The following is a 20,774-nucleotide window of genomic DNA, read 5'->3' as shown; positions in this document are numbered from 1 at the left end:
TTTAATACATTGTTTCCAGTTTAGGATGTTGAATGCTGGATTTTCTTGACTCAATGCATGGGTTTTGCTTGTGTCTCTGTTTTTATGACTAGGCAACTCATTCTATTATCTCCTAATGAGGGTACAGCTCTAAAACTCAGTTTTATGGTTCTGAGGCCGGCTGGTAGTCAGGCTTCCCGAACTCTGTGGTAGCTCTCAGAGAGGCTGATTCCATCAACAGCTGAAAAATATCAAAGTATTAACAGTGCCATGTTGCGCATGGATGGTGTCCCTGTTTGTACTTTTGGTGTGCATTGCGGAGGCCACATTTGGAGCCCTTTGTTACGGCTTAGGGTTTATTAATAGTAATGAGGGAATTGCTTAGGCTATTAAACAGTGTTCTGAGTGCTATCTATGCTTTGAGTCAAGTTCTTCAATCTAATTTAAAAATGAATAAAGTACCAAAAACTATAAAACACAAAAAACCATCATCATCACCAAGTTCTCTAAACCTATCATTCACTAATATTTGTGGTCTTCGAAGTAACTTTTCTTCTGTTGAGTCTTATCTCTTGCAAAGTTCACCAGACCTACTTGCTCTTTGTGAGACTAATTTGAGTTCGGCTGTCTCATCTTATGATCTTAGTGTTGATGGTTATCTTCCTCTAATTCGTAAAGACTCCAATAGTCACATGCTTGGCCTGGGCATTTACATTCGTAAGAATTCACCCATTTGTCGTGAAACTAGGTTTGAATCCACAGACTATTCTTTCATGTGCTTTCGTTTAGCACCACTTCACTCTATTGCCTTTCTCTTTGTTCTATATCGCTCTCCTTCATCTCAAGACTGCACACTTTTTGACGTTATTTCTGATCATATTGACCAAGCCCTCTCTCTTTATCCATCAGCTAATATAGTTGTTGTCGGTGACTTTAATACTCACCACTCTGAATGGCTTGGCTCTAGTGTCAGTGATTCTGCAGGCATTAAAGCCCACAACTTTTGCCTTTCCCAATCCTTAACTCAAACAGTCAACTTTCCGACCCGCTTTCCAGACAACCCGAATCATTTACCTTCTCTACTTGACTTATGTCTTGTTTCTGATCCTAGTCAGTGCTCAGTTTCTCCACATTCACCCTTAGGTGCTTCTGATCACAGTTTGATCTCTTTAAAACTAATATCTCATTCTTCTTCATCACCTGAATCCCCCTATTATCGAACCTCTTACAAAAAAACAGTAAAGCTGACTGGGATTCTTTCCGTGATTTTCTTCGTGATGGCCCTTGGGTAGAAATCTTTCGTCTTCCTGTCGAGAAATGTGCTTCTTACATAACTTCATGGATTCAGGCTGGCATGGAATCTTTTATTCCCTCTCGACGATTCCAGGTCAAGCCTCACTCTCCTCCATGGTTTTCTTCACACTGTGCAGCTGCGATTGCCAATCGAAACCGTTACTTCCATATTTATCAGGAAAAAATTCTCCAGAAAACAGACGTCTGTTTATTACTGCTAGAAACATTTGTAAAAAGGTTTTGTCTAAAGCCAAAACCCGCTATTCTCAGGTCATGAAATCTCGTATCTCATCCCAAAAATTAGGCTCTCGTGACTTCTGGAGAATCTTTAATAATATCAATAATAAAGGCAAATCTATAATCCCACCTCTCTTGTATGGTTCAGATTTTGTCTCCTCACCTAAAGATAAAGCCGAATTGTTTGCTAAAAACTTTTCATTAATATCATCTCTTGATTCCACTAGTTGCGTTCTACCTGATATTGCCAACAAACAGGTTGATCCATTGCTTGACATTCATATCACTCCAGCTTCTATATCTAAAGTGGTTTCCTGCCTAGACTCTTCTACAGCTTTTGGCCCGGACAACATACCTGTTATTGTCTTGCAGAAGTGTTCTCCGGAGCTGTCGTCTATACTCTCAAAACTATTCAACAAGTGCTTATCAGAATCTTGCTTTCCAGCCTGCTGGAAAGCAGCATTTGTTATTCCTATCTTCAAAAATTCTGGAGAGCGATCTGATTCGTCTAACTACCGTCCCATAAGTCTTCTTCCTATCATAAGCAAGGTTTTTGAATCTTTAATTAACAAACACTTAATTTCTCATCTTGAATCTAATAACTTACTTTCTGACCATCAATATGGATTTCGATCTTCTCGTTCTACAGCTGATTTGCTAACAGTAATAACTGACAGGTTTTATTGTGCATTAGATGAAGGTGGAGAGGTTAAGGCCATCACTCTTGACATTTCAAAAGCTTTTGATAAAGCTTGGCATGCTGGTCTTCTCCATAAGCTTTCTTCTTATGGTGTATCCGGCAACATCTTTAAGATCATTGAATCCTTCCTTTCCAATCGTAGCATAAAAGTTGTCCTCGATGGACAACACTCTTCTTCTTATTCTGTAACTTCAGGGGTTCCTCAAGGTTCTATCCTTGGCCCTATACTCTTTAATTTACATTAATGATCTTCCAGATATTCTCACATCTAAAGTGGCATTGTTTGCTGATGATACTACCATTTATTCTTGTCGTGATAAGAAACCATCACCCTCTGATTGCTTGGAGGGGGCATTTGAGCTTGAAAAGGATCTCACTTCTGCTACAGCATGGGGCTCACAGTGGCTGGTGAACTTTAATTCAGATAAAACTCAATTTTTTTCAGCCAATTGTTATTGCAATAATTTATATCTTCCTATATTTATGAACGGTGATGTACTCGATGAGTCACCTACTCTTCATCTTCTAGGGTTAACTCTTACTTCCAATCTTTCTTGGAAACCATATATCAAATCAGTTGCAAAATTAGCTTCTGCTAAGGTTGCATCTCTTTATCGAGCTTGTCACTTTCTTACTTCGGATTCTATTCTCTATCTCTATAAATCTCAAATCCAGCCTTGTATGAAATATTGTTGCCGTATCTGGGGCGGTTCTTCTAATGATGCCCTTTCTCTTTTAGACAAGGTGCAAAAACGCATTGTAAACATAGTTGGACCTGCTCTTGCAGCCAACCTCCAACCATTATCACATCGTCATAATGTTGCCTCTCTTTCTCTTTTCTATAAATTCTATAATAGGCACTGCTCTAAAGAGCTAGTGTCTCTTATGCCATCTACTAAAATTCATTCTCGTGTTACTTGTCATTCAATTAAGTGTCATCCTTTTTCTGTGACTGTTCCTAAGTGCTCCAAAAACGCTTATTTGTCTAGTTTTTTTCCTCGAACATCAGCTCTTTGGAATTCGCTACTTTCATCTTGCTTTCCTGATTCATATAATTTGCAATCTTTTAAATCGTCCGTCAATCGTTATCTTGCTCTACAATCTTCATCTTTTCTCTTTCAGTAACGTCCAACTTTAATTTGTGGCTGCTTGAAGCCTTGTTGGAAGCAAAAATGTATAAAAAAAAAAAAAAAAATCTTTACCAGAGTCTGGTCCCCTAGACTTTCTTCTTGGCATCTTAAAAATCGAAAGCTCCAAGGGAAGTGATCAAGCCATTGCAATTCAAACAATGCTTGAATACTATGAAATGTTGGATCAGATTATTGGATTGTGTTCTGACACAATTTCCAGTAACACTGGTAAAAATAAAGGTGCTGTAAGTGTTATTATTTCCTATGCCCTTTAAAGACCGGTTCTCTGGTTAATGTGCAGACATCACATTTATGAAAGACACGTGGCTCATGTGATGAAAGAAATATTTGGTCCTACAAGTAGTCCCAGCAAAAAACTTTATGTAATTCTCCAAAAACTATGGCCGCAGATTTACGAAGACGTAAACAAACGTGAGAGAATTCTAAAGTTTGACTGGTCTCAAGATGCTTTCAGGCCCGGCTCATTACTGTTCAAACTTGCCTTAAATACTAAAGAGTTTTGTATTACAGCTCTTCATAAGAATACTTTTCAGAGAGGAGATTGCAAGTATCTTTGTGAGCTTATGGCATTTTTTCTAGGAGCTGAGTTATCGAACTTTTCATTTGGAGCTCATCATGAAGCAAGGTTCATGGCTGACTGTATATATTTACTGGTTATTCAGATGACTCAAAAGTACCACCCTGATGATTGTGAAATAGTTGGAAAAAATACAATAAATCATCTAAAAGTCTCAACCAACTACATAGTATTTTTTCATGGACTCTTCTTTCTAAAAAGCCCTAATGCTTCTCAAGCACCTTCAAATGATTTAATGGCGTTCGATATTGCTTTTCAGTTACAAACAGTAGACGAGTTTAAAGAATTTGCAGCAATAGGAAAGGTTCTTTACCAAAGTCTCAAGCGTCACACTTGGTATCTGTCTCAGCAACAAGTCATTTTTGCTCTTGCTGATAAGGGTCTGAAAACCGAAGTTAAGACCAACATGTTAAACAAACTGCTTTCTTATGATATCCCGGAATTAAAAGGTCTGATTAAAAAGAGACCTGAAACTAAGGTTGAAATACATCAAAATTAGAAGACTTTGTCAACGAGCAGTCCTACCTTTTGTTCTTGCTATTGGAGATCTCCAAGAAGATAATTCTGCTATGGAAAGAAAAAGGCATCGATGCATGTGAAAATGAGGAAGTTTCCCAGTCTTTTACTTACTTTTCAAAGTGTGTAAGAGTACTTGCAGTTGTAAATGACCGTGCAGAACGCCACATTAAGTTAATTCAAGATTTCATAGAGAGAACACACAATGAAGGCAGGATTCAGCATACTCTCCAGGTATTTTCTTCAATAATATGAATAATATAATGTAATTTTTAGTTGTTATTAATAATAATGGTTGTTAATGTATATGTAGTTTTTTTTATAAATTTATGTATTTGTAATTTAGGTAGTTCAGAAGAGCCGTAAAATGGTTTCAAAGAATGCTACAAAGAAAGATTTAAAAATTATTTAGTTAAATATTATTTGTATTAATTATATTGGCTTATGTTCTTTTACATTATGTTATATTATTTTTTGATGTTTGAAAAAAGTGATTTTTTGATGTTGAAAAGGTCAAACTTTTATATCTCATAGTTTTCGAACGTTAAAAGATTTTTGTGTCAATTTTAAATTTTATCGACGAATATAGATTTAGTTGAGAATAGTAAAAAAAATTACGTATCACCTTGTTGCTCTTACGTTTAGGGCAGTTGTAGCTAAAACTTTAGGGCTTTTTGTTCCCAGGATCCAATCATTGTAATTTTTTGCAAAGCATCCTTATTTAACATAAATATAAACATATATGTTTGGAGTTTGTCTGAAAATTAAATTCAAACGTTAAAAAATGCTGTATCTGCGCATGCGCCTGCATTCTAAAAATTATTTGCTGTTCATTTTGTTGCATTTAAAACAAATTTCTCCTTAAAATTGATGATTTATTTTGTAAAAAAATTTACTAAAAAAGTTTACGACAAGCATATTTGTTTGTTTAACACGCAGCAATTTTTTGTTTGCTTAGGTAACAATTGTAATCGAAATAATATGAACTAAGTTATTATTAAGTCAAGTTTTACTTAATAAATTAAAAGTGAATTCACCTAAATAACTTTCCACTTGAGCTAAAAACTTAATTTTTATTTTGTTTTTCTTTATGGATAAAATTATGCTAAATGTAGTATTCCGCACATTAAAATTCGATTTATGATATATTTTTGGGACACCCTAATATATATACATACTACCCTCGGAATTAGGAAAAATGAGGTCGGCAATAATTGCTGACCTCAATCTTTTTGAGGTCAGCAAAAATTATTTGATAAAAAGTTCTCACCATAAAACATAAACAAGGTCGGCAATATTTTGCTGACCTCAAACACTTTCAGGTCAACAATGCTGAATGCCGACCCTAATTCCGAGGGTTATATATATATATATATATATATATATATATATATATATATATATATATATATATATATATATATATATATATATATATATATATTAGGGATATGACTTTTTTGCAACCTACTAGGCCTGTATCGTAATTCAATGAACTTTTATGTAAAAAGAACGAATAGATGTTTCATTTTGACATATTTTGAAAAAAGGTCACCCCAAAACCAAAAAATCGAATTTTCAATAGGTACACTTTTGTACAGTAAATGAATATTAAAGGCTGAAGATGTTGTAAGAGTCATACTCCTGTTGTTATTTTATTTATTTATGCAACATGTACTGTGATATAACAAAAAACATTATGTGATATATAATTATACAAGTATTACAAAATTAACAGTATCAAAGCGTCTAGTACAACAATATACATAACTGTCTGTGTCTATAGGCCTACTGTGTTTAGTACATGGGTCACATGATGCTCACGTCTCATAAAGAGTCTAGCGCTTATTACTTAGAATGAATCGAAGTTGCAGTTTGTCTTTCTTTCTGCAGGAAGCATACAGGTCTTGCATCACCTTGATTGCACGTTCAGCTATCTGATTACTTCGTGGTATGTCGATGACGGATGGCTCTTTCTTCCAGTGATTTTTGAATGACTGCAATGCCTTTTTGTAAGGCTTCAATACATCAGATAAATTCTTGAAGTCATTGTCATTGTACTTTTGACTACTAAACCAATGTTCTGCCCACTCATATGAAATGAACCTGCAAACCTTCTCCAAATTCTTTCTCGCTTCAGGCATAAGAATGAACGCCAGAATGGCGAGAATGGCTCTTGAGTTCCATCTGGCATTGCTCATATTAGGAATGTTCTGAAAGTGAATCAGAGGGAAGTTTCTTTGTTCTTCATAGAACCTAAACACTCTTGTTAAATGGTACAAAAACTTCATATCGTCTCTCCACCCTGATTTATCAAGAATTTCTACAGTTCCATTCACAAACTTATCCTTCAGTTCATCATACTTATTCAACAGTTCAGACACAAATGGGTATTCAATGTTTAGAGATTTGGTATCACCCCCAAGTTCTTCGTCCATCACCAGACGGAGAATCCTGTCTAGTACGTGATGCTGACAACCGATAAATTGTGGTATTGTGACACCCTTTAATTTAAACATACGTTGGAACTTCACAACAACTCCATTTCTCTTCCCAGTATTGACGTTTGTTGTATCAGTAATGATCATCTTAATTGAATTCCACAAATTGTATTCATCAATAAGTTTGGCAATTTTTTCAGCAACAGTTTCAGCTTTGCCATCTTTTAAACGCAGTGCATCAAGTTTCACGCCAGTTCTTTCATTCTGAAGTACAACTACCTGATATTCCTTATCATCTATTCGTTTGCCGTCAAAGTGTAAGGACCACTGTTCCATTTTAAGTTGTTGTATCATTTCTTTTTTTAATTTACCTGCCTCTTTGAATATGGACTTGTAAATTGCTGATTGACTTGGAGTTGGAATATCAATACCTTGTTGTGATAATACATTGCATATTTTAGCAACTTTCTTTGTGGAAACTCCACTTGATGTAACCATACTTACAGCAAATTTACTTTTGTAGTGCTTTCTAGTTTTTTTCTGAGTGTCCTCATCATCGTCTTTATCACCGTCGTCGTCTTCATCATCTTCACTCTTACTTTTGCAGTTTTCAGATTCAGTACCACTGTCTGTGGTAGACAGGACTTGTGATGTGGAAGGTATTGCTGTTCCAGACTGGACTTTCCTTCTCTTGGAAGGGTGAATGGTTTCTTTACTTGCCACTTGTCCTGTTGAGTACCCCACCTGTCCTTTACTTTCTTTTTGTAGGTGGTATAGACGTTTATCTTCCGAGGATAACCACTGGCCATTCACTTTCGTGATGTCAAATAATGCATTGAGAACATCATATTTTCCACGCTTGACACATTCATCATAGACCTTCAGCACCTTCATAAGCTTTGCTCTTATCACTTGATCAGACACACGTGGAAAATTCAGTTTATTGTCCCACAATTTTGTAATTTCCTTAGAAATTTGGTCTATTCGTTCTTTTCTTCCTTTAACATATGCTCCGAGAAACTGGTATCTTCCTACGATCTGCAATTGAAGTGGTATTCTGGATTTTTCATCGAGTGAATGTTCTTCTACAGCCACGCTTCCTCTTCTTCTGTGTGACTCTTGAAATCTCACCAAATTTTTAGTCCAAGTCTTCTTGTTCTTTGTTACTGTGGTATGACTTTTCTTGTGAGACATCATATAATATTGTTACGACTTTACGGATAGCTGAGCGTAAATATCCGTTTAATAAAGTCGTTTAATTAATAAAATACTTTAACTGTATAGTAATCCAATTATAGTTCGATAATCCAGTCAATGTTGATAACAGTTCGATAATCCAGTCCGTATCCTAACGATAATGCTACAACTACTTATACTTCGTACACTTACAGCGTCTTTAGTTCGCTACAGTAGTTCCTTATTAGCTCAGTTACACGCAGAGTACTTCATAGAACTATTCACATTATCAACACTGAGCTCTGACAGCAGCTCGCTTATATAATTATTTAGAGCTTCCAGAATGTTCTACTAAGTTCTATAATCTTCTACAGTCTGTTACAGTCGTCTATATCACCGTGGTAACACAATGACGTCATCACATAACAATTCCAAGTATTTGCCGGCACACGGCCGTTTCGTTGCCATGGTAACGTGTGGCGTTATGTTTATAAATTCATAACAAAATAATGAAATAAATAGAATTAAGCTGAGAATTAAGCTTAAGATTAAAACATCGGTCAAAAATGAATGTATAAAAATGGTAAATCAAATTTTTATTTTGGGGGTGACCTTTTTTTGTTGCAGAAAGCTATTTGGGCCTTTTTTCATGATTTTAGGTAAAAGTTCATCGATTTATGATACAGGAAACATTTTATTTGAAAAAAAATTAAAAAGTCATATCCCTATATATATATATATATATATATATATATATATATATATATATATATATATATATATAGATTGTTAAATTATAGATATTATCAGAATAATTATGTTAAGAAAAATATTTTCAAATAGGGCACTGAATTTATGGATAGGTTAGCTGTATGCTTACGTTATTATATCGCTCATCGCTTGACAAATGATCCTGGGTGGAAAAATATAAAGGTATTTTTAAGTATTTAAGCAACACTTCTTGTAGTACCTAAATTTATAATAAGTTATTAAACATCAAAAACAGCATTGTACTAATTTTTCTTTTTTGTGATATTTCAGTCTAATTTGTATAGACCATCATCAGACATAAAATACCAATTTAAAAACCATTACAATGTAAAATTTTAATAATCATAAAGAAGCCATTACAATGACGACATCAATAAAAATTGTTTTGCTTATTTATGATTTTCTTAAATAGTGGTCTCCAACGATTTTAAGCAACTTTTACTCCGTTATCCCTGTTAAACAATACCCGGTACTGCTTAACAGGGATAACGGGGTAAAATTTGCTTCAAATAGTTGGAGATCACTTTTTAAGAAAATCATAACAAAACAATTTTTATTGACGTCATCTTTGTAATAGCTTCTTTATGATTTTTAAAATTTTATATTGTAGCGGTTTTTAAATTGGTATTTTACATCTGATGATGGTCTATACAAATTAGACCAAAATATCACAAAAAAGAAAAATTAGTTAGTATGATGCTGTTTTTAAAGGTTTTTTTTTTTTTTTTTTCGAATTTACTTTTTTTATCTACAAAATTTTAAACTTTTTTATATTTATTTAATCTAGTTTTTTATTTTTGAGATATAGTAAAATAATTTTTAAGGTGATTTTGTCTGATGCAAATACCCCTGGAGAAGGTGAACATAAAATAATGGATTTTATACGCAAACAAAGAGCACAACCTGATCACGATCCAAACACTAAGCACTGTCTTAATGGAGCCGATGGTAAACATGATTACTTACTATCAACTTTTATATCTAGCAAAATAATATATTGTTTTTTAGTTGTTTAGTTAGTATCCCTTCCGTGAAGTTGGGTTTTTTAATAACTGATTTAATGAGCCATTCGCAGTTTCACAGTACAAGTGCTTATACTTAGACATGCATGGCTTAATACTTACTAAAATAAATTATTTTTTTATTATTTAAATTCTAAATTTTTATGAACTATATTTTTTCTTTATTTTAGCTGATTTGATTATGTTAGGTATAAATTCATTTTTGTTTAAATATTTATAATTTATAAACGCGATGGTGGTGGTGATGATGATGATGATGATGATGATGATGATGATGATGATGATGATGATGATGATGATGATGATGATGATGATGATGATGATGATGATGATGATGACGACGACGACGACGACGACGAATGTGATGATGATGGTTGTGGTTGTGGATGATGAGATAATAGATATTCAAATATTATTGTAGGGTTATACTATATTGTTGTAGGATTGGCCACTCATGAAGTCCATTTTACGATTTTAAGAGAAGAATTTAAACCTAATCAAAAAAGACCATGTGAAATTTGTGGGCAAATTGGTATATTTTATAATTATGATCATGTTTTTGATTTTTTAAAGTTTTCAAAATGTAAATTATTTTTAATTTTATTTTTGACTATAGGTCATGAAAAGACAGATTGTGAAGGTTTACCAAAAGAAAATTTAGGGGTAAAGGGTAGTTAAGGGGGAGTTGTAAACTGTTTCATTTTAATTTAAACCTGTGCTATTGTTTAGTTTTACAAGTTTTACATTTTTAAAATTGTTAAATTTATTTTAAGTCAAACTGTGTTGAAACTCCAATTGTTCAAGATGTTGAATTTATTTTCATTCGTCTTCATGTCCTGAGAGAAGTGATTTTTTTAAAATTTAAACATATATACCTCAAAAATATACTTTTGTGTATTTTGAATTATATTCTGACTTATTTAATTATTTTTAAAACTATTTTGATTTATGTTTAGTACTTAGAACGTGAATTAAAGATGGAAGGTCTTCCTTTTTACAATTTTGAGGTAAAGCTTTTGTTTATAAATATTTTTATACCATCAATTTAAAAGTTTGATCAAAAAAATTTTCTTTAAAAAACCATCATTTTAATTCTTTTTGTTTTGGGGAACTTCTTGGTTTTTATTGATGGAGATATTATAACCCAGCCACATTGTAAATTAAAAATGAGATTTATTTATTTTATTAGTGTAAAATAACCAGTACTTGCAATGCAACCTAGTTGTTACCACTTGGTCACTAAAAAACAGGCCAAACAAAAACTAATTGCTGGAAAGTTCTGAAATTGTGTCCAAAAAAGCTCTGATGTTTGCTTTATAATTGACGTATGTTCTATGTCCAAATTTGTAATATAAAGGTACAGATTTTTTTGGAGAAAAAACTTACAAAAATTTTTAAATTTTAAAAAACCTAATAAATATAATCACAAAAGTTGTGTATAATTGCATTTTTATTAGCTTTTTATTAGGATATGCAAACATCTTATAAACATAGAATGGATAAATTTAGAAGGTTGGGGGTGTAGGGTTAGTGGAAAATACTGAAAGCAATATAACTCCCTTTTTATTAAATGTTGCCAAATCTTTTTTTTTTTTTTTTTTTAATTGACCTTATGGTAATATAGGAACTCTGACAACTCAGTTTTTGTAAGGGTTTTTTTTATTTGAAAATAGCCATGTTATTAACAGTTTAATTTTTCAAGTCTTCGCTACACACCCTTGCTATAAGCTGCTGCTGTAAATAATAACATTTTAATTTTTTGTAAGTCATTATACTAAACATTTATTAAACCTTTTGTAAGTCATTATTATTTGTTTTTTTGCCCCTTGTTGTCTTTTTTAGAATAATCTTTAAAGCATTTAATTAAACAATATTTTTATTAATTAAATAGTAAAATTTTACAAAAATTTTTTGCTTAAAGAAATTGGTTAAGTTTTCCTACCTAGAAATTTTTCTATTTATTCTATACTGCTATACTGTAATTCCATTAAAGAAATGTAAATTACAGCCATTTAGCCCTGATGTTATTAATTACACAAAGTTACACCTACAAAAAAAACCTGTTTGGGATGCACATCTCTTTCAAAAGGGTGAATCAAAATGGATTTGTAGAAGCTTCTCACTTGTGAGAAGTCCAAGTGAGAAACACTATTCTGGGTTCAGACTAAACCAAGTATATCTTCCTAATCTTATTATGTAGGTTTCACAGAAGCACCTGGACCACACATATCCCTTTAAGTGAGAAGTACAATATAATAAACACAGTATAGGATTGGAATATATTGGATATCTAGTTAACTTTTGCACGTTCGTCATGTGCATTATTATTTTATTTTACTATGGACACTTTTATTTTGAACTTTTTGCTATGTAGAGTCATAGAATTATCTTTCTTTGAAAGATTATTCATATATGTTATTAATAATTGTAAATGGTAATATTTACAATATTAATTATTGTAATATTTATTACTTTTAAAATAAAAATCCACTGTTATGCAAGAACTTCACACCTGTTGTGTCACATCAAGTTGTATCTATGTTGGCAAAAATCAAAGAGAAAAAGAAATAGCAAGAGTGTTTAAAAGTGGAAAGAATGACTAAATGCTTAGCATCAAGTTAGCAAAGAAGCTAAAATCCCTGTTAAAAAGCTTGACTGACTTCTTTGCCATTTTATTTTCACATTTTTTAGAATCTGTGTCGTGTGCCTGAGGTTTCTAGTGTATTTCATATATTCACATAAAAATAATGTAAAGTTATAAAAATAATTGTGAGTAAAAAAATTATGTATAAAAAAATTTTGATTCCTTAACCATAATTTAAACCTTTAGTAAAAAATAAAAATAAAAGAACTATTTTTAAAAAGAAATTGAAGGAGGAAAATACTAGTAAAAGGTAAAAATGTCCAGATAGAAAACAAATGCCTCTTGCTGGTAGTCAATATTTAACTCTATTTATTATTGGAAGTCATTTGTTCTAAAGGCATAACTAAGGCTAATAAAATTTTAGATTAAATAGATATTTCAAAAAGTAATATAGGCAACAGTAAGGCAAAAGTGTGAATCAGAAACTTTACTTAGTGAAAAATGGTAAAAGTGTGCTAAATGGTCTTAACTTGCACTTTAGTATTTTTTACCATTTTTTTAGATCGAGCTAGTTGCAGAAACTGGCATAAGTGCACCAAATTTTGTTAATATTTTTTTATAATAAAGTTAAATTAAAAACAAAATACATATTCAAAAACAAAACAAGCAAAAAAGGCGAAAAAACCTTAGCTGGAAATTCCCAGCTGGTATCACTCAACTCATTGCATGTAAAAAATGGAAGGCATAATCAGATGTAAACTTTGAAACTTTTCTATATAAGTTTAAACAGTTAGTCAAGCAACAGCACGGTTTTGTTAAATATAAATCATGCTCAACGAATCTACTTGAAACACTTGATTTTATTAAAACCGCCTTAGAGAATGGCAAACTTGTTGATGTTTTTATTTTTTATTTTGCCAGGGCATTTGAAACAGTGCCACATAAAAAATTATTGCTTAAACTTACAGCTTATGGAATATCTGACAATACAATCTATTGAAGCATTTTTAAAAGAAAGAAAACAAAATATCACCCCTTTATATCAATTATCAAAAGTTAAACATAACAGAATCTGAAAGTGATCTTGGAGTAATCTTCTCAAGCAATCTAAAATGGAAAAATCATGTAATAAAATGTGTAGGCAAAGCCAGCCAAATGTTGGGTCAGATTAGAAAACGCTTCATTTGTTTAGATATTAAACTCCTGAGAATACCTAGATTCTTAATATAGAGGTCTTGATAGCTGGATGAGCAACAATCAAGTAAATCGGCTGTCAAAGTGTGTTAATACCACACTCACTGGCTCACATTAGTTACACATTACTAATACTAATGCTAAGAAAGTTGTAAAAAAATATTTGGTGCATTTCTGCAGATTCACACACAACACCAAGTTTTTGCAATGATTTTGTACTAACATAGGTTACATGAAAAAAATGTGTAAAGAAAATATCTATATCTTTTCCAAGATAATTTTGCTTAATATGTAACTTAAAATTCGAAAATAGTTATATTTAAAATCTTTTTTGAAAACTGTTATAACAACTTTCATATTATTAATTTTTTTTTCTTTTTTCTTTTCTATTAAATGTTTTTTTTTAGAGAGCATTAGATGATTGGGTGTTTATGTGTTTTTTTGTTGGTAATGATTTTTTACCTCATCTTCCTTCGTTAGAGATCAGGTTTGAACTATTTAAAGCTATTGTTTGTGTTATTTCAAAATTTATTTATTGAATGAGGCAAGATTAAAAAAATGTATCAAGTCTAAATTTTTATATATTATCTAGTTTAAACTTGACTACAGTGTTAAACTACTTTGATACTATAGTAGGGGAGACCGGGGCTAGTTGGCCGCAGGGGTAAGTTGACGAACTGCGTTTATCTTTAGAGCCTTTCATCAGAAAGTGACAAAAATTACTCAGAAACTTCCTTATTGACCATTTCGTCATTCACTGTAGTATTGTCAGGATTCGTGCATGCGCATGGGAGATATTGAGATTTATGCGTTTTTTGGACAAAAACGTAACTTTTAGAACATCATTTGCTTTTTAAAGAAAATATTTAGTCGTATGAAAAAAAAATTATTGTAAAAGTTCCAGTCACAATTGGTTTACTATATCCAGTCATACTTTTTTTTTAAAGCTGCCGTTTTTCAGGATGTATAGGCTGTCTATTAAAAAAAAAGCTTTCGGGGTAAGTTGACAAATTTTTCACGGGGTAAGTTGGCTCATAGCATTTACTATGGAAAAAAATATTTATTTTTACAAAATTATTTTTTTCTATTTTTAACAATATTGAAAATATTTATTCTTACAAAAAAATTGAAAAAAAATTTTTTTTGTTTTTTTTTTTCCACAGATAAAAGGTGGGTTGCTGTTTTGCTTTTATACGGACTAATATTTGGTACCAGCTAAAAGTAATATTAAATTTTGGGATAAAATTGTTGCAAAAATTAATTTTTAAAAAATTTCTATTAATTTTTCACTTAATAGTGCATTAATAATCATTTTTATAGTTTGCGCTAACTTACCCCGTGGTGGGGTAAGTTGGCGCAAATTTTTTTTTTTTTTTTTTGAGGGTCCGGAAAGGCCCCAAGAATTTTTTTTTGTAAATGAATGCAAATTTTATAAGATACCCTAATCCATACTCTTTAAGACTACACTTTAATATTTTTTAAAAAATGTACTGTTAGGGCTACAGAGCTCATAGAGTAAAAACTGAGCCAACTAGCCCCGGTCTCCCCTATATAGTTTTAACTCAATGAGATTTTAGAAATAAAGTTAACAGAGATTTAACAGAGATAAATATTAGAAATAAAGTTAACAGAGATTAACAGCGATAAATATTAGAAATAAAGTTAACAGAGATTAACAGAGATAAATATTAGAAATAAAGTTAACAGAGATTAACAGAGATAAATATTAGAAATAAAGTTAACAGAGATTAACAGAGATAAATATTAGAAATAAAGTTAACAAAGATTGCTAAGTAGAATAAAAATATTTTTTTATTTGAAAGAACATAAAAATACTGCTATATCATTCTAGCTAAACTGTGAAGAAAGTCTGCGAACTAACAAAGTTATTGATATGGAAAATAAGCCACTTCACTTACCAAAAAATCTTGTCCAAAGATTAATGCATTTGATTATTTTTTAATATATTGAAGAAATTAAAAAAGTAGACAAATCATGGATAACAAAGTAGACAAAATAATACATAGCAAAGTAGACAAAATAATACATTAGCAAGCATATTAACTCATAATTTATTTTAAATTAAAAAGTTTAACTTTCTTTCAATTTTTCACTATTTTTTAATTTATACTTTTTTACTTAATGTTTAAGAATTAAAATATTAAAAACTGCAACACAAAACTTAAAAAAAAAGTTCAATTTTTATTATTAAATAAATTTTGAAGTCTTATTAATAATTAAATAAAAACTACTTTAAGCTTTAGGTGGTTAGTGCTATTTTTTGGTTATATTTTTATTTGGTTTCTGTTTGTTAAGAAATGTTAAAAATTCTAAATTTTGTAACCAATTAAAAGCATTACAAAAAATCATTGGATTAAATGATTTGTGGTAGCCAATCATTTGCATCATTTATTTGTATTGTTAAAAAGCAACTAATAATAAACTGCATTAGTGTATTATTAACTAATTAGCGCAAGTTTTTTTAACTGTTACTTTACAGAGGAAGTAAAAATATACCGTACTTGTTATTATTTATAACTAATTTTTAAAATATTTTAAATGATAGAATCATTTTACAAACATGGTAGTTAAAAAGAGTGTTTTTTGATGATAGCACCTTCTTTCTTACATTAGAGAATAGAGATATGTTTGCTAAATGAATCAATTTTGTTTTTTGTCAATGAGAAAGATGATGGCTATATTTTTCAAACCTGTCAACAAGAATGAAGCTGAAAAAAGTTTAAAGCGTGAAAGTTAAAATGGGGTTGGATAGAAAACAAGTAAGATAAACTAACCTCAAACGTTAAATGACATGTTAAGAAAAGTCACAAAATGCTTTACATGAAAGTTACCTAGAATCGAAAAGAAAAAAAGTTGTGCGCACACAATAACCTAAAAATATTTTTAAAGGTATTTTGTCTGAGACTCTTTGTTGCACTGTGAACATAAAAAGCAAATGTTTTTAGGCAACTTTTTCAAAAATATTACCACTATCTTTAAAGCAGAATTCAAGAAAGCAATAAGTATGTTAGTTTTTTAAAACAGCCCTTCATTTAACATGTTTAACGGGAAAAAATAAAAAATTTGAACCATGACACGGCTAAAAAGTTGGGCATAGAGTTCAGCCATTAAAATGTCTATGACCAAGTTTAGACTTTAGCTGAATATAAACAGTCTAAATTAAAGGGAGACAATTTATAGAGAAAATGTTTTTTCTCAATGTTGGTCTAGCATCTAGACATAGCAAAACTTTCATAGCATCAAAGCACTTAAAATAATATCATTGAAGACTAGGACATTAAAGGTACATTTAGTGAATCTGATGAGGCTGAAGTACTAGTGCACTTCAGCCCACCGTTTACCAATGTTGTGTGGACTATTATTTGGAATGTTGTTTAGGTATTTGTAAGGTTTTAAAAAGCTTGCATGTACATTTCAGTACTCGACAAGCTTTTGCAACCTTGTGATTACTGAAATATTTTTGTATGTTTTTTCTTTGCACTTGTTCTTATTTGTATTTTATAAGACATTCCAACATACTCAAATATATTCTTTACTGTTGTTGGTTGAGCACATTTAAAATGCTGTATCCAGTTACGTTAAAGTTCAACAATCTCAGTTACTTGGTCTATGTTTGGAAACTGTTTTTAAAACAGTTGATTGAATATGATTGATGCAAAAGCTTAATAAGCAAAATTTTGGATTCATTAAATTAGAAGAAGCTGATGAATTTTTTAGATAAACAATTAAATGACTTAACTCCAAAAATGAAAGTTCTTAAGAGAATGCACTGGATATGGTAAAAAAAACAACCCAGCAGTTTAATCAAGATTTTATCCAAAAAGAAAAAAATGCTTTAGAGGAATATAGCTTTTCCTTTTTTATCTTATTTTTATTATTCAAACAGCATACAAAAATCACCACAACACTTCCAGTGACTTAAGTTAACAATGTTTTCAATGTTGGGTGTTTTCTATACTCAAATTTTGCCAGGCTAAAAGATTCATATGGCTTTGGATTTTATTTATCATTTCGTGCTGTTTTAACAAACAAATAGTATATTTAATATTTTTTAAACTATTGATATTAGTTAGAAATAAATGGTTAAAACCAGAAAATATTTATTAAATATTATTTGCTTCTACTTCTATGAAATTCATGCAAAAAATGAGTCAAGTTGCAGCTGTATATTTTCTTAATATGCTGGAGCTGTAAAAAAAAAGTCATAAACAGCTCTCAATGATTGGTTAACACAAATTTTATTTTTCTGTATAAAATCACATGGTTTGTTTTAAAATTTTTGTTTAAAAACATTTGTAATATTATTTTAAGCACATAATTTTTTTTTAAAATGAAATTTAAACAGATTATTATAAGAAGAGTTGAATAAGTTCTATTAAGAAATTGTTCATAAATAAAGTTCATTAAAAAATATATATATCGGTTTCACTCTATTCAAAAGTTTTAAATTTGTGATAGTATGTAGTAAAATATATTGTTTGAAAGATTCAAAAGTTTTATTTATTAATTGTAACATCTAATTTAGACATCAATTTAATCAATTTCAAGACATCAGTTTTTACTTGTAGACTTGTAGTTTTACAATTTTATTAGTTCTTTAATAACAGATTAGATCTTTTTGTTGCCCATCAAATAAATGTTTATTTATGCAGTCACACACATGCATGCATAGATTTTTATGCAAAGCATAGTAAATTTTTCTAATTTGTTGATTATAGTGTTTTCTTTTTTTCGATTTTTTAATTTCAAACTGGTCAAATCAAAAAGGGAAATTTAATAGTTTAACAGATTGCTACATAATTTTTGATTAGACTATAATAGTTTAGTTAATAAAATCCAATTTTTTGTTACTTTTTTATTATTACTAAAGTTTTAGTTGGAATTAAAGTTGAAATTTGAACACTGTTTTGATTTTAAATAATTAGTAACTTAGAAGTGTTTGAGGTCAGCAAAAAAATTGCCGACCTCGTTTCTATATTTTATTGTAAAACCTTTGAGTCAAATTTTTTTTGCCAACCTGATGCCGACCTTTAACAGACTAAGGTCGGCAAAAGATTGCTGACCTCATTTTTGCTTATTCCGAGGGCTGGTTTTTAATCATTTTGGTTACTATTTGTTGTTAAGTATTAAGACTTTAATTGCAGTTTGGTAAAATTAGTGTTCAGCATTTCTTTTTTTAATGATCATCATTTCTTTTTTTTAATGCTCATTCAAATAAAAGACTTTTTTGTACTTGATAACACTAGTGGCACTACTAAAAAAAAGCTTACTAAATGTAAAAACTTAGATTTGATACTTGTAATCTTTTTTTTACCGTTTTAGGTTTTTTTTAAGTTATTTATATTTTATAAGAAGTTTAGTTTTATCTTATTTTTTTTAGTTATAAAACTGTTTTTTTATTATTATTATATTAAATTTGAATATTTTAGAGAGGGGGCAATTGATCGCCTTGTTAACATTTACAAAAGATGTTTGCCACAATTGGGTGTAAGTTGTTTTAAACATGATAAATAGCTTTTAACAAAAGATTTAACAATAAGTCCTCATTTATAAAATTTTTTAAATTCTTTTATTCTATAGAAAGAATTCACTAAAGAAAGTGTTTTGTAGATCGTGTATACTATATATGATCTTTTTAATGAATGGATAAAATTTATATATTGTGCATAATCTATATTAGAGAATCCAATAATCAATAAAAAATAAACCAGAAAATCAAACAAGTATTTAGGAGTTATTGAATTATAATACTCTCAGTAATATGGTATTAAAGGTATTAAACCAGGTATTCAAACAAATTATTGATTTAAATATATGTATATATATACACCCTTAGTTGATGTAGCAGCACTTCGTTGCATGTTCAACTTATTATTATCACTCAACAATGTACTGAAGCCCCTGGCAGCTACATATTTCAGTTTGAAGTTATACTGCTTATCAAAGTATGCTTATCGCCTTTGGATATCATATGTTAACTGTCAGGGTTTCAGTATATACATTGACTGACTATCTAAGGAGAACATGCAAGGGAGTGTTGCTACTTTCTGCTCACTGAATGATCTAAATATGCAAAAATAAGTGTGTGTGTGTGTGTGTGTGTGTGTGTGTGTGTGTGTGTGTGTGTGTGTGTGTGTGTGTGTGTGTGTGTGTGTGTGTGTGTGTGTGTGTGTGTGTGTGTGTGTAGTATATATACGTGCAATTCAGTCACCCAACCAGATGAACCAACTATTTTCGCATTTAGAGAAAAATAATATAATAAAATTTGTAGAAAAATAGTTCTATGTACATGGATCAAAACCAGGAGAGTTGGATCGTAGGATCAGAAGTGATACTTCCGATAATACAATTATTGAAGGACTAGACAGTCTAAATTAACTAAAAATAAAACAAAAACTCTGACATAGTTTATGGTGTAATTGTTTAGCTATTATTTGTTAGACTATAATAAATGATTTTTTTGCCATCACAGAAAAAAAGTTACTTATAACGGAAATCATTAAAAAACAATGGTCTTGTTTGGTGTAAATAACTGCATCTTCATACGTTGTCAGACATCCTTATGTTACATATTTTTTTATGTAAAAACTCTGATTTTAAAATAAAAATTTAATTAATATAATGACATCTGACTTTTTTACCACATGTAAACAAAAAACTCTAAGTATCGATTTCGTGGTGGGCGAAAACAGAAATGATGGCAATGTTAAAGTTAAAAATGGTGAAGCCAACAGCAGCCAATATGACCGAAATAAATGGATATGAATGGTTTAATCATCATGGTTGAAAGAATATACTTGTCTTTGATATAACAAAATATCAGAATTGTATACAGAAGAGGCAATGAAGAGTGTTAAAAGCTGTCTAGAAGGACTTAATAATAAGCACAAAAAAACAAAAGAATTCAATGATTAAATTCAGCATATTATGATTTGCTTAAATTGCTGTGAGAAGCATTACCGCGCTCACCAATTAACAAAAAGTTACCAACAATAAAAGAAATGAAGCTACATCCATTTGTATTTGATGCTATATCATATAGAGTCAAGAGTGTCAGTAAGCATTGCAAACCGACAAATATACAGCACGCCCTTGCGACGGACAGACAACAA

General features: G+C 30.6%; 1 protein-coding gene across 1 annotated transcript in view; it reads left to right on the top strand.

Annotated features, from left to right (window-relative positions):
- Nucleotides 1-20,774, top strand: part of LOC100205936 (5'-3' exoribonuclease 2) — a 66,898-nt gene that overhangs the window by 26,487 nt on the left and 19,637 nt on the right. The window contains exons 8-16 of the mRNA XM_065799754.1: nt 8,914-9,003; nt 9,666-9,789; nt 10,034-10,051; nt 10,306-10,395; nt 10,480-10,526; nt 10,637-10,708; nt 10,820-10,870; nt 14,049-14,128; nt 19,092-19,149. Of these exons, the coding sequence (XP_065655826.1) occupies nt 8,914-9,003; nt 9,666-9,789; nt 10,034-10,051; nt 10,306-10,395; nt 10,480-10,526; nt 10,637-10,708; nt 10,820-10,870; nt 14,049-14,128; nt 19,092-19,149 (630 nt within the window). The remainder of the gene's footprint in view (nt 1-8,913; nt 9,004-9,665; nt 9,790-10,033; nt 10,052-10,305; nt 10,396-10,479; nt 10,527-10,636; nt 10,709-10,819; nt 10,871-14,048; nt 14,129-19,091; nt 19,150-20,774) is intronic.

Source organism: Hydra vulgaris, chromosome 06 (assembly GCF_038396675.1).
Source record: "Hydra vulgaris chromosome 06, alternate assembly HydraT2T_AEP".
In the NCBI taxonomy this organism is placed as follows: domain Eukaryota; kingdom Metazoa; phylum Cnidaria; class Hydrozoa; order Anthoathecata; family Hydridae; genus Hydra; species Hydra vulgaris.
The sequence above is the reverse complement of the archived record's forward strand: the minus strand, read 5'-3'. Positions and strand labels throughout refer to the sequence as shown.